Source organism: Halichoerus grypus, chromosome 1, assembly GCF_964656455.1.
Source record: "Halichoerus grypus chromosome 1, mHalGry1.hap1.1, whole genome shotgun sequence".
Classification (NCBI taxonomy): domain Eukaryota; kingdom Metazoa; phylum Chordata; class Mammalia; order Carnivora; family Phocidae; genus Halichoerus; species Halichoerus grypus.
This window is the reverse complement of record NC_135712.1, coordinates 129,653,348-129,668,085: the sequence shown is the minus strand read 5'-3', so window position 1 is coordinate 129,668,085 and position 14,738 is coordinate 129,653,348. Positions and strand designations below refer to the sequence as shown.

The 14,738-nt window shown below is 43.0% G+C and overlaps 1 protein-coding gene across 3 annotated transcripts in view; it reads left to right on the top strand.

Moving 5' to 3' along the window:
* Nucleotides 1-14,738, top strand: part of RFTN1 (raftlin, lipid raft linker 1) — a 191,714-nt gene that overhangs the window by 91,642 nt on the left and 85,334 nt on the right. For all 3 annotated transcript variants that reach the window (XM_036078081.2, XM_036078080.2, XM_036078079.2), the window contains exon 4: nt 10,758-10,866. In XM_036078081.2, the coding sequence (XP_035933974.1) occupies nt 10,758-10,866 (109 nt within the window). The remainder of the gene's footprint in view (nt 1-10,757; nt 10,867-14,738) is intronic.

The following is a 14,738-nucleotide window of genomic DNA, read 5'->3' as shown; positions in this document are numbered from 1 at the left end:
GTTTTCCTGTTGCTTTTAAGATTAATGGTGAACTCCTTGGGCTTCGCAGTCACTGACGGTTTATCTACCAGAGAATTGGCTCTGACTGTAAACAGTGTGACAGGATGTGGCAAGATTTCTTGAGAATAAGCAGCAGTACTGGATAGTGAGATGCCCACAGTGACTAGCACATGCTCGGCAGGGCGCAGCTCCCTAAGAGTGTGTGGTTAGGGTATCATTTGCACAGCCCCTCCCCCCCCATCATCTCCGGAATGTTCCTGGTGATACCAAACCCTTATCGACAGAAGTGGTGAATGTCTGTTGGTGAAAGAGGAAGAAAAAATCAGAAGAAAAGGCAGTGACCCATCTATGAGTTCATTCTTCTCCTTTCTACTTCCTACTTCAGAACTCCCCTGATAGAGACTGTATAGTTAGGGGCTTTATTTAATGATTTGCTAGGATTTGTTTACTTGGATTTTTTTTTTTTTTTTTTTTGCCCCCAAGCATTTCTTAAGCTTCACTGTTAGGGGAAGTTTTTGACTTCAAGAGCTTCTTCTTTTTGTGTGTGTGTGTGTGTAGATTTGATTTATTTTGCAAGGGGAAGGAGTCCTAAAATGATCGGAAATCTTTCCCCCATTGTTCTGAGAGCATCTTTGGGAAGCAGCATGTACTCTTCTCCCCACTCCACCCCAACTGTCACCAAATGCAGAGACGGGAAATACCTAAACTCTCTCTCCCATCCGTCCACTCCCTCTACAAAATCTTAGCTGAGCTCATTACTGCTCTCCTAAGACATTCTTCGCCTCTTCTCCCATCATACGCAATGCGGCTTGCTTCATCTTCCTAAAGTCTATATTTTAGTGTCTTCTCTTATCTAAGACCTTCCATGACTCCCCTTTCCCTCAAAATGAAGTCCAGTCCCATCCTGTAAGGACACACTCCATCCTTTCTTGCCCACCATGGTTCTCGCTTCTCTGCTGCCCACTGCAGACGCATCACAGGTCCGTCCTAACAGTGGATTCATCCAGATGTTCGCCGGGCTCCTGTTTACTGGTCCCGCTGATTCTGATAGGCAGCCCTCTCCTTTTACCAAACTGACCTATTTATTATTTCCATCCTGTAACTCATGCTTTTTTCCATCTATATCCTTATTAATTTCTGTTCTTGGTGCCTGGAATATCTTTTTATCCATTGTCCCATGACTAATTTCCATACAGCTTTAGGCTCAGCTGACACACTTCTTGCTTTTAAAAAATTTCCTGATCCCTGACACTGAAAGTAACCGAACTCCCATAACACTTGTGTTTTTATATGGTTTGCATACAGTAGGTGGTGGTATTGGATAGTTAGATGCCCATTGACTGTAAGTTTCTTGATGGCAGGATCTAACTCAGTGCCTTACATGTATGTGGTCAGTGGTCAAGAAAGTGATGAACAGATGAATGAATACACAGATCTTTTTATTGTCATTAGTTTTACATTAGTTAATGAAACTAGAAAAAGCCTTTTTTTTCTTTCCTTGACAAATCTTAAGATCTGTAGTTCATTTCCCTCTCTACTACTACTTAAAAAAAAAAAAAAGCCATTCTGATTATTCTACTTGAACTTGGTATTGCCTTGGGGGAAATATCTTAAAAATCCTTCCTGTTTCCCATAGAGAATTTGTTTCTATCAGCTGACATTCAGTAATTTTTTTTTTCTGGTTGGAGAAGTGCCTAGTGATCTAAGTTGGAGTTTACCACCATTTCTTTCTGATTATTCCTAAATGAAGCAAAAATAGTTCTATTGATGAACTGCACATCCTCTCCTTTCTTTTTACAACTCAAGTTCAAACTGGGCCTGGTGTCCTGGGAAAGAGGAGATGTTGTTTAAACTCATGGTCTTTGAAGTTATCTAAGGGGTTTATGAGTTGAAGTGAGATCTGTTACATGTTTATTATTTAAAAGTAGTGTGTATGGTAGTATTTATTCACATGTTTATTTTTTAGAAGTATAGTTTATAATAGTTTTTCGACAGGCATTTGTTTTTTAGTAGACTGATTTCAGATCTACTCATGAAACCGAATGGGTATTTAATTACCTACTTGGCATTTTGTCAGTATAATTTGAGGATTAACCCTTTCGCCTATGTTAATTTTGAATATTTTAAGTACTTGTACACAGTCTTTGCTTGCAAACATGTTCTTTCAATGGCTTAGCCAAGGGTTATGTCCCAGCCACTGAGGAGCTGGCAAGGGCTGTGTAGATGCACTGGCCATGATCCTGGGTTAGCAGGGAGCACGGAGGGGAATAATCTGCTGAGTCATTACAAGGAACGAACTGTCTGGATTGGGTTTATGGGTTGGTTATTCTGATTATAATACAGTTAGATAATCTGCTCACTCTTATCTCTTCCCTGGCATCCAGCCTTCTGTGACTTACATGGGAGCTTTGTGTATGTAACCGAGGCCAGAGATTGGTGGCCAGGAGGTCAAATTCAATCCCAAGACATTGGCCAACGTAGCAAAAAACATTGTCTGGAGCCACAATTTGACAGTTATGGCTGACATAAAAACACAATATAATGAATTCTTTTAAAAAACTAGAAGTTTGGCAACCCTGGCCTGGAATCGCTAGTGTTGGCTGGGATGTAAACTGCCCAGGTTACCATGGTTTCCTCTATTCCACTGTCTCCCCAACACCGTAGTGACATGGCGCCTACTATTTAACGTCACTCCTGCACTGTGACTTTTCTCATGACGGAGACAAATTTTCTCCAGCCGCATTGCTCTCAGAAATGACATTGTGAGAGGGCGTCTGATAGGATTCTGTGTTCGAACGAAAAGCAGAGAGAGCCTTTTTCTCTGCGGACATGAAGACCATTCCTGTATCTCTTATATGAGAACGAAGTGTCTAGATTATGTATTTTGGTCAAAAAATATCCTCTTCCACTCATTGCCTGTGGGCCTTGGAGTTTGCATCCCTGGTGTGACCTTCTGACCCTCTGGCTGCCTGGGGAGTGACCGCACAACCCTTGGCAGACATGATTGTTGTAATGAGCGCAGTTCCTATTTCCACCGTCTTTATGACAGTTCATGTTTGTGTGTGAGTAATGAGATCAACATGACACAGAATAAGTGGTCTTTTCTTACAGTCTTAAACAACTCTGATATCTGTGGCCAGTTATGCTGACATCTGAGATACTTCAGCCTAGGGGCTCTTTGCTCTCCTGCCCTACAATTAAGAGTTTGTGCACAAATGCTCAGTGTCTAAATCTGCTTTTATGTGTTTGTTGTACAAGCATTTTTTTTAGTAGGCTCCATGCCCAACTCCAAGCCCAACGCAGGTCTTGAACTCACAATAGTGAGATCGAGACCTGAGCTGAGATCAAGAGTTGGACGTTCAACAGGATGAGCCACCCAGGCGCCCCTACAAGGGTTTATTTAAAATTTTCTATTCAGTTTTGGTCCGCATCCCATTTATAAGGGGTCAGATAAAATGAGGGCTGTTTGGGATGATGAGAAAGTTCTGGAAATGGATAGTGGTGATGGTTGTCCGGCCTTGTGAATGTGCTTAATGACATTGAATGTACACTTAAAAATAGTTAAAATGGTAAATGTTCTCTTATGTATGTTTTAACCACAATAAAAAAGTAAAAAAAAGTAAGGGGAGCAAGAAGTTGGATATACTTTTGAGTTTTTCTGACCACAAGAGGCATAGAGAAAGGTCCTCATTCTTTTATATTTCCTTGATCTCTGGTCTTTGTCTTTTCTTTTCGAAGGTTTATTTTCTTCTGAGGGTGGAAGAGTCTACATTATTGGTCTCTACAAGTCATTCTTTCTGTGTTTTCTCTTTCCATGGACTTGCTCAGTTCTTGGCCAGGGAAAATCTCCAGGACAGTAGCAGATACAACATACCCTGCCTGGGCAGTGGTTCTTCACTCTGACTGCACATTAGAATCACCTGGGAGTTTCCAAATCTCCTTTGCCCAGGCCATACCTAAAACCAATCAATCAGAATTTATGAGAGCTCCCCAAGTGCTTCCAAAGGTAAATGCAGCCAGGGCTGAAGATGCCTGCCCTGTGGGAAACCCTATCTGATTCACAGAGCCCAAGGTTTCTCATTGGATTGTTCCAGTGCCTGAAGTTGGGGCACATCAAAGGCCATTTTCCTTTGTCCTCCATACCCAGTTATTTTAGACACTGCCCTGATGTGATTTGAGGGATCTCTGGTAGGACAAGTATAGTCAGGCAGGGGTGTAGGGGTAGTTTAGTCTAGAGACACTGACTCAGAGAATAAATATTACAGAGTCAAAACAGGAAGTACATATACCCAAAAATATAGAATGCTTTTCTTTCTTTTTTAAAAATAAATTTTATTTTGGAATAATTTAGATTTAACATAAAAGTTACAAAGAAATTACAGAGAATTCCCTTATGTCCTTCATCGAGTTTCCCCAAGCAATACTATCTTATGTTACCAGGTACATTTGTCAAAACTAAGAAATTGACCCTGGTACATTACTGTTAACTAAATTGTGGATTTTATTTGGATTTCACCACTTTTTCTATTAATGTCCTCTTTTAGTTATGGGACCCAGTCTGGGGTACCACACTACATTTAGTTGTCACGTTGTGATGGCTTTTTAAAACTTAACTGGGCTGTGAAGTCTTAGCTGCCTCTCCAGTGTTCTAAGCAGTCAGGACCACCATGTTTATGTGCCTTTTTACCACTATGTCATTATGCTGAGAATTTGAATTTGTTTTGTCTTATGTATTCTTGGTTTTCAGCACATCACATCTCTGCTCAGTAATATCCTTTTTATTCCTCTTCCTTTCAGAAAATCCCTTTGGAGTGGAAATAAACCCCCCTCAACTCTCCAATGCTGCGACCAAATGGGGGCCTTAAGATGTGAGATGGGTTAGAGCTCTTTTCAGTTAATTTTCCCCCAGGCAGTTTTTGACAATTGACCTAGCAGCATGAAGATGTTTTTATTTTTTTCAAGGAACCAAGCTGTTCGGGACCCAAATCAATGGATTAATTTGATAATCGACCCATTTTAATAATAATATAAACAGATTTCTTTACACTTGCTTCCATAAGATGGAGTAAATCCACTTTCCCTTTGGGATTTCAAGACTATTGGTAAATTGAAGAGAAGATTATAAGTCTGTTAATTGAAGAAGTTGACAGGGTGGCCCATTCCTTGCCCCTTGACATGCTTCCTGCGTTTTACTTTCAGGACAGACAGCATATTCTCTTGGTTTTTTTCCTTCCTCTCTGGTTTCTCCTTTTTCTCCTTTGGGCTTTCTTCTCTTTTCTCCCAGTGTCTTCATGGTAGAGGGTCCCAAGGTCAGTCCTTGACTATTCTCTGTCTACATTAATTGAAATCTCATCCAGCCTTGGGCTTTAAATACCATCTGAAAGCTGATGACTCTCAAATTTGTACAGCCCCTCTCCTGAAATCCAGATGGGAATATGTATTAAACTGTCTACCAGACATCTCTACTTAGATGTCTGCTGTGTAAGTCAAATTCAGCACATCTGAAACTGAATTATTCATCTTCCCCCAAAACTGGGCCACCCATAACCTTCCCCATCTTAGCTGTGGCAACTTCATCCAGTCTCCCAGTTGCTGGGACAGAAATTCTCAGTCATCCTCATCTGCTTTCTTCCTTCTAAACCCCACGAGGAAGTCTTGAAGGTTCCACCTTGAAAATATATCCAGAATCCAGCCTTTGTGTCTGCTGATACACTGCTAAAAATCCACTTTGAGCCACCATCATCTCCCTGCTGGACCACTGAGTTAGTCTTTTAGCTGCCTCCTATAGCCAGAGGGAGCCTTGTAAAATAAACCAGATCATGTTACTTCTCTGTTCATCACTCTCCAAGTGCTTCCCCTGTCTTTCTGTGTAAAAACTACCATCTTCGGTATGGCCTGTAAGGTCTACATTACCTTGTTCCCCATTGACTTTCTGGCCTTGTCTTCTCTTCCTCCTCTGCCCTTTATTCACTGAGCTCCAGCCACAGGGCCTCTTTGTATTATCTCACCTCAGGGCCTTTGCACTGGCTGTTCCCTCTGCCTGGAAGCTCTCATCCTGGATATCAGCATGGCCAACTCCCTCACTTCCCGTAGGTCTTTATTCTAAATGTCACCTTCTCAGTGAGGCCACCCAGACCATCCTCATTAAAACTGCAGCTTCTAGGGGCACCTGGGTGGCTCAGTTGGTTGGGCAGCTGACTCTTGATTTCGGCTCAGGGCATGATCTCAGGGTCCTGGGATGGAGCCCTGCATCAAGCCCTGCATTGGACTCCACGCTCAGTGGGAGTCTGTTTGAGGATTCTCTCTCCCTCTCCCTCTGCCTCTCCCCCTGCTCATGCTCTCTCTCTCTCTAAAATAAATAAGTCTTGGGGCACCTGGGTGGCTCAGTCGTTAAGCATCTGCCTTCAGCTCGGGTCATGATCCTAGGATCTTGGGATCGAACCCCACATCGGGCTCCCTGCTGCACAGGAAGCCTGCTTCTCCCTCTACCAGTCCCCCTGCTTGTGTTCCTTCTCTTGCTATGTCTCTCTCTGTCAAATAAATAAAATCTTTAAAAAATAAATAAATAAATAAATAAATAAATAAAATAAGTCTTTAAAACAACAACAAAAAAACTGCAGCAGCTTCCCCTCACACACTCCTGATTCTCTTCACCTTGCTGTTTCTTTTTTCTTCTATACTTATCCCGCTGAACATATTATTAGATGCTCATGTATGTTTTTTGTTTTTTGCCTATCCCCCTCCACTAGACTGTAAGCTCCATGAGGGCAGAGATCTTTGTCTCTCTGTCTATTGATATATGCTAAAGAATAGTGCCTGGCACACAGTAGTAGTTGTGGTCAGTATTTATCGAACGAATAATTATGAACTGTGAAGAGTGTTTGGAAAATAAAGAATGCAATTATAGATGGTAGTCACTAGATCAGCAGTGGCTAATGTTTGCTGAGCCCAGACCTCCTGCCATACCCTGTGCTTTTGTCTTATTTAGTCCTTACAATGATGCTAAGAGACAGCTATTCATAATATTCCCATTTAGCAGTGAAAGAAACTGAGACACAGAAAGTTTAAATAAATTGTCCAGAGTCACCTAGAGATGGTTTAAATTGTCCAAAGTGAACTAGAGGTGTGTCATTGACCTCTAGTTCTCACTGATTGACCTCTAGTTCGATTTAGCACCTGTAGCCTGTAATTGACAAATCTGGAGAAAATTATGGAATAGACCATAGAGGGAGGTGGTGAAGTATATTTCATTGTTAGCAGTGCTTTTCTTAGAGTGCTCACATTTAATTTCAGAGTATTTGGTGTTAACTTCTAGATGATGGAGGCTTTAGGTAGTTAATCCTACATCTCCAGAAATGCATTCTGTGCATTTTTTTTTATTGTTCAAACCCAAATATCTCTGTTCTTTCCAGAAGTGGAAACCATCACAGCTTCAGTCCAGGGGAAGTTTGGTGGTTTCTCATTTCCTTTTCCAGAATAACACAAGGACATGGCCTTTGGGGAAACATAAGCGGTGTTTCCCCTCCCTCATAGGAGGGTGGCAAGTGCCTTCTCAGCTGAGATTTCATGTTAATGCTTCTTCCTTAGGAACTTGATTGACTACAGAGTATCTATTCCCTCCTGATGTGATCCCTTGGAGGGCCACAGCCTGGCCCCTGGAGCCACTTCTGTTGGGTGTCTGCTTCTCTCTCCCAGGGTGGTCCTTGCCCTCAGAGTCATTGAACACTCATCACCCGTCAGTGACTGCTCTCAGGGTGGTCTCAGGTGTTCTGAATGGATCTTGTGGGCCTGGGCCTACACTTGGTCACCAGTGGGAAGCTTATTTTGAACATGAGGCTGCCATGTCTTCCTACTCAACAACTGTATTATTTTTCTATGTTCTGTAATAAATTGCTGCAAATTTAGTGGCTCAAAACAACATGTATTTATCATACCACAGTTTCTGTAGCTTATCTGGGTTCTTTTCATCAGGTCTCATCAGGCTGCAGTATAGGTGTTGGCTGGGGCTGTGGTCTCAACAGAGGCTCAACTGGGGAAAGATCTGTTTCCACTGCTCCCTTAGGTTCTTCGCAGAATTCATCTCTTTGCAGTCATAGAATTGAAATCCCTGTTTCTTGCCAGCTGTTGGCCAGGGGCTGCCCACAGTTCCTTGCCACGTGGCCCTTTCATAACATGGCAGTTTACTTCTTCATAGCCAGCAAGAGGAGTATGTAACTCCAGTCTGCTAAAATGGAGCTTTACAGCACAGCATAATCACAGGGGTGACACCCCATCCTTTTTGCCATATTCTGATGGGTTAGAAGCAAAGTGCAGGTCCTACTCTCACTCAAGGGGAGGGTTTTACAAAGTCATGAACACCAGCAGGTGGGGAATATTGGGAGGAAGGGGTCATCTTAAGGTGTGTTCACCATAGCAGCCATATTTACTGTGGTTAAATTGTGGAGCTAATTCCTAAAGGCAGGGGAAGACCTATTAGTTACTCATCTATTCCCTCAGTAGCCATTGGATTTGCTTTGCCAAGACTATAAGTCAAGATATGATTTTTCATGTTTCATCTAGAAAATTTGTAATAATGCCCATTTTTGTAGGTATTTTATGTTCCTTTCAGTTCAGATATAACTGCATAAATAATCTGATGAAATGAATCAGAGCTGCCTTCCTTCCTATAGTATTTCTTGTTCTAGAACCAAAGATGGTAGTTACTAGATCCTGTATTAAGGATTATTCCTTATGAATCTGGGGTGTAAGTTGCTTAAAGACAGACTCCATTCATTTTATGAGTGTTTACTGAGTAGATACAGTGTCGACTTATTTAAAATTACTGTTTTTCAACCTACTCATTTAAAATCTCAGTGGGTGTTTATAAATAACCTCACACGGTCTGACATTTGTCTTCATGTGACAGAGCAGCTGGGATTTCACATCTTAGAACACTCTCCTCCCACACCTGTCTTCGTTGTTTGAGACCTCACAAATACCCATGACAGTATGTCATGACCACGTCTTCTCTTTGAAAAGTCTGAAATCTTCTGCTTTAGTTCCTCTTAATATGTCTTTTGTTTGGGGGTGGTAGAGGATGAGAATGTGGGGAAAAAATGAGAACACACGTCTAGTCTGACGAAATTTTAATGCAAGAAGGCTGAGGCAGAGAACTGGTTTCTTCTTTTAGAGTTAGTTTATTCCAGTTTGATCAGTTTGGAATCCGTTTATTCCTTTACATTTTAAAAGTATGTGCCTCAGTCCCTACTCCTGAAAGGATGTGTTAGAAGGAAAAATAAAACCAAGATATGTTATTGATGTTTGCTTACCCAATCACAATTGCACACCTGGGAAAAACCAAATACCCCTTTAAAATGTTTTCACTTTTGAATTTCACATAAATCATACCCAGATGGTTAATGGTAGTGTAAATTGCTTTTAATGATATATAAGAATCTTAGAAATTCATTTTTAAAATATAGCAAATATACATTCAGAAACCACTTATTTGGGAGGATATATGTGTGTTAGGAGTTTGGTGTGAAAGTGCCCACTTTAAGAATTTTCTGGCCACACTTGCTCTTAGAGGGGCTGGCATGGGCCCCTCTTTGGTAGAGCTCCTCATAAGTGGGCCGAGAAAGCCCTGCTCGCCCCTTGGCCGGTGGGGAGTGGCTGTGCTTGTGCTGGAAACCCTGGACAGAGCTCAGGACCCTGGTTCCTAAGTCCTGATCCCCATGACTGGCTGGCTACCCAGAGAGAGAGCGTACACGTTCTGCTGACACTTAGCGGCAGTCCATTTCCTCTTGCCTTATGCCTGGCCGGGTGGGCCGAGGAATCACCTTCCATTTCTGAGAATCATGTGGCTTTCAGGAGTTCCTCAGGCCCACATTAAGTGTCATATGGGAGCCCCTCAAAGGAATGGCATCAAGTGGTGGGAGTTCCTTCTGGTGATCACTTGTTGCTGGCTGTCCTGGATGTGCATAGTGTCACATCATATGCACATCTACCTGGTGGGAGAGAGGGAAGCGGCTGCGCCACCTGTGTGGGGAGATGGCCAGGCAAACAACCCTGCAGTTGTTTGCCACAAACAGCCTTTATACCCACTCTTTCCCCAGAATTTTAGCTGCCTTATAGTCTTTTCTTAATGCATCTTTAATTTGATAGATTTTGCCGGATTGCCTTCTGTAAGGGTTGAACCTTTTAAAAGTCTTTTAAAATTCATTTTAATTTTCTAAATGCTATTAGAATATATTCTTTTCAGAAAAAGTGAAAAAAATTTAGGGATATAGCTGAAGTCACTTTCAGTTACCGCTACCAGCCCTAGATCCTGTTCCCATGCAGACCCTCTGCATCCCCCAGAGGTAAATGCTGTTAGTGGGCTGGTGTGCCTCTTTGTGCCTTGGCAGAGACAAACCCATGGGAAATAAACATTATGGAAGTGTGTGTGTTGTTTAATGCATAAGCTATATTGTCCTAAATTTCTATAATGGTGTGTTTTCCTTGATACTATGTCTTGGTGGTCTTTCCATGATGTGTATAATTTTATATATATATATATATATAAAAATTTGAGTTTTACTATGAACTATTTTTCAGCAGTGCCTTTTTGACATTTACTTTCAGGAAAGAATTTGGGGTTTCATTAAATACCCAATAATTCACATATATATATTCACACACCCACACTATATATATATACATATGTATATATATGTGTGTGTATATATATATATATAGTGCAAAATCGTAATCTTTGTGTGTTTTTTTCCTCTTTTCAGATCTCAGAAAAGTGATCTTCACAGTGAACGCTACATCTTGGAATTAGATTGCTGTTCCTCCTTAGACCACCTGACAGGCCAAAAACTCATCCCAGAGTTCATTAAGAAGGTGAGCGCTGTAATGAGGAGACAGTTGGACAGGTTTGCAGTGCGAACTAGGGGAGGCTGGCTTAGGGCAGTTTGGCCACACTCCAGGGCCTGGGACAGGAGCCAGTGCTTCCTTGGACCTGGGTCTTTGGGCAACCCCACAGGGGGACAACCCCCCCCCCCCCACATACATACATTGCTCAGGCTGAAGATGACTCAGGAACAAGGTAGCTTCCCCCCTTTCCAGGCAAGCGGGACCCTGGCCCTTGTCTTTTAAGGCTGGAATGTTACTAATAGCTGACAGGCCTGTGGGCCCACTGCTGGGACTCCCCTCAAACCTTCAAGATGGTGTGACCCCCACCCCCAGCCCAGGTCCCACCTTCCACTTGTCCTGTGGGTCTTCATTGCCACGAGCCACCTTTCTTCCTAGTGTGAGAGCACCCCAGAGTCCTGTGGCCCCTGGCATGCCGTTATACCAGCTACAATTGCCTAGTTAGAGGAGAATCATTCTCCACCCGGAAATGTATCTGGTTTTGAACTTCTCTTTGTGCCCTATGAGGTTTCCTGCCTCATTGCAAGGTTCACTTGAGTTTCAATATGACATGTGCTGCAGAAGGAATGTCCTTGCCCAAAGTGGGGCTCAGTTCATTCCTTAATGTTTACCTTGTTCTCTCTCACCCAGGCTTCCACAGTAATTGTCAGTTCCCTATCCTATAGAGGTGATGATGTTTTGTTTGAGATCCAGTCTGTCCATTAGTGAATTCGTTAATAAATAGTGTTGGCCATCAACTTTGGGCCAGAAACAGTCCTTGCCTGCTTGGCGCTTGGACACAGAGAACCAAAGCGCTGTGGTCCGTTGCCCTCATGTCCTCACACCTGGAAGGCAGACCCTGGAGGAGTGGGATGAGCATTACCAGCAGGGAGGCAGCTGGGCGGAGGAACAAGCCGACACCACGTGGTTTGGCTATCAGGGAGGTCCCTCGTGCCAAAACAGAAAGAATGAGGAGGAGTAACCTGGTGATGGGGCTGCACAGGGAAGGTTGGGGAGCCCTCCAAGCAAAGGGAGCAGCATGTGTGAGGGCCTGGTGCAGGAGCAAGAGAGGGGAGTCAGAAGATCAGAGAAGCTTTGGGAGAGAAAGGGAGTGCAAGGGATGGGAGGAGGGGCCAGGACTGTGCTATAAATGCAGCGGGGGGCTGTTCAGAGGATTTTTGCAGAAGAGTGAAATAATGAGATTGTCTCTTTAAACACCCAGTGACTCTTTTGTTGTTGCTCCCTTCCTGTCTCTTTCCCTTTGACGTTGATTGAATGTTCAGGCTCAACAAGGCCCTAGGAATAACCCCTCATGAATGGGGGGGTGCTAAGACCTGGAGACTGGGAGTCAGATGACCTCATAGGTCAACATTTCTGATCACTTTACTAGGACAATGGAGACTCTACTCTGGTGGAATTCATATCATTACTTAAGGAATGGGGGGAGAAGGGCATTTTTTGTTCACACATGCATAAGCCTGACAACACAAGTTTTTGTGTAAGTCATGTAGATGTCTATATAAATAGGGCCCTCTTTTCTGGATTGATGCAGATAAAATGTTCTAATAAACTTGGGTTTATTAACTTAATAAACTGGATCTAATAAACTTACCCCATGATCTGAGTACTGGGGAAAAATCGTTTTAGAAATAGGCTTGTAATCAAGACTGGGTTGCTTGGAATATTTGAGGGGTAAGTGGGTCAGATGAGCGCATGAGGCTCTGTCCATATTATCAAGTATGCTTTTTTAAAAACACGTGATTTGAGGGGCACCTGGATGGCTCAGTTGGTTGAGCAGCCGACTCTTGATTTCGGCTCAGGTCATGATCTCATGGGTTGTGAGATCGAGCCTTATGTCAGGCTCCCTGCTCAGCGGACAGCCTGCTTGGGATTCTCTCCCTCTGCCCCACCCCCACATGTTCATTCTCCCCCTCCCTTAAAAAAATAAATAAATCTTTAAAAAACAAACAAAAACCCATATGATTTGGTAGCTTTGTCTTAACAAACCAGATCATTGCATGACTGGCCCATTACACTGTGAACATGTCAGGTCTTAAGGAGAAAGCAGCCTGATTAGTGGGCACTCGGATATTGATGTGTGTAGCGTGTGTAATGCAGGTAGACATCTGTGTGTGTGTGTGTGTGTGTGTACACGCATGTGTCACATCAGTATCTGATAGTTCGTTTCATAATTAATTAAAGCATTGACACCTGTTCATTCTGTGTTTGTATAAGGATTATGTTTTTAGCACTTTGAAAATTATATACCTTAAAAAGCCCACAGTGCCATCCTGCTCCTGCAATAACCCTGGTTTTCAAACAACAAGCATTGGGTCCAGACAGACTAGACAACTTGCACAACAAGAGATTTCTAACCTGGAGTTTGTCTCCTTATGTGTGTCCCAGAACCTCTCGCCTCCGTTCCTCTCAATAGAGAGATGGTTCATGATCACGGCCAGCAGGTGCAGGTAAAGTTTCCTGCCAGCGACTCAGGGGTGTTGAGATCGTCCCGCCATTTGTCCCTCACTGTCCAGTGTGGCCGAGGGCCGGGACCTGGAAAGATCCAGCATTTCCGGTCATTGGTGCAAGGTGTGGCTTTAGTTTCTCAGCCAGTGGCGGTGACAACCAGAAGAGGGAAAAAACGATGGGTCTGGGCCTCCTTCCCTCTGCTCCTCTTTTCTGTTGTTGGACAAGATTTCTGGAGAAGACACCACTTCCGTGTGCAAAGACCAGAGGGGAACCGAATGCCCCTCTGTAGGATCAACAGCTATTCCAGCTGATGGCAGAATTTTACACATGTGTAAATTTTTCTGTCATCACACAGGTAGAAGATCCTGGGAGCTTCCTGGGAAGAAATATACTAAAAACCATTTGTGTCTTTTCAGTAAATATTTAATGAACAGCCTGGTCTATTTGTATATAGAGAGAGTGGCGACACTTGTTAATTGCCATTCACTTAGGCCAAGACGAAGCTGTGCCACTGGCCACTACAGCTTACAGTCATTCCTTTTCATCTGGGTCATTATTTCGTGTGAAATAATGGCTCCCGTTTCTATGACAAGCAGATCCGTCTTACGATGCGATGGTAATTAACTCATTTTGTCATTGTACCATCACACAGGATAGGCTCATATTCTCTGCATATTAGAATTAAATTCAAAGTGATTAGATTTTTTTTGCTTAGGAACAATGGCCCAGTATTGTTTTTCCACCGAATGTTTTAAATTAGCGGAACTTTTGGATAGAGAACGTGGATGGCAGGAGGGAAAGGAGATTTCATTATTTTCCACAATTAGGAAAAATAAAATCATCTGTATCTGTGTCATGTAAAATTAGCTGAAGGTGCCGTAATTTACAGGCCCTCTCCATCATGATTTTCCGCAGAGGGCGAAGGGAATTATATAAAGATGACTCTGTTCCTTTCAGTGTGGTCTGATGATTTCTCTGAGCACTTTAGCTGCTCAAATTAAATCTGGGCTACTGCTTTGTGTTTTTTCCCCCTCTTGTTTCCTGCTGTGCTCCATCCAACCGGCCCTTTATGTAAATTATTTATTATGGACCACAGAACATTTAAAAGGCAGATTTATGGGCAGACTCGGAGAGACTGTGTGTTCCAAGCCCTAGAAACGAATGCTCCAGGGACACAGAGTCTCAAGGCTGTCGGAAAGCAGAGGTGCTGTCTTTGCCCCTGTGAGGCAGAGGTTTGGCCGCCAGGTACTTCCGGAGCTTGTCTTGTGTGGCTGGTGGATTTGTGGGGCCCCTTGCAATTTCCTGTTCTTCAGAGTTCCCAGGGGATTGTAAAGAGACAGAATGATGTCACATAAAGGGCTTACATGTTCATCTTCAAATTCCTTTACGTTCTT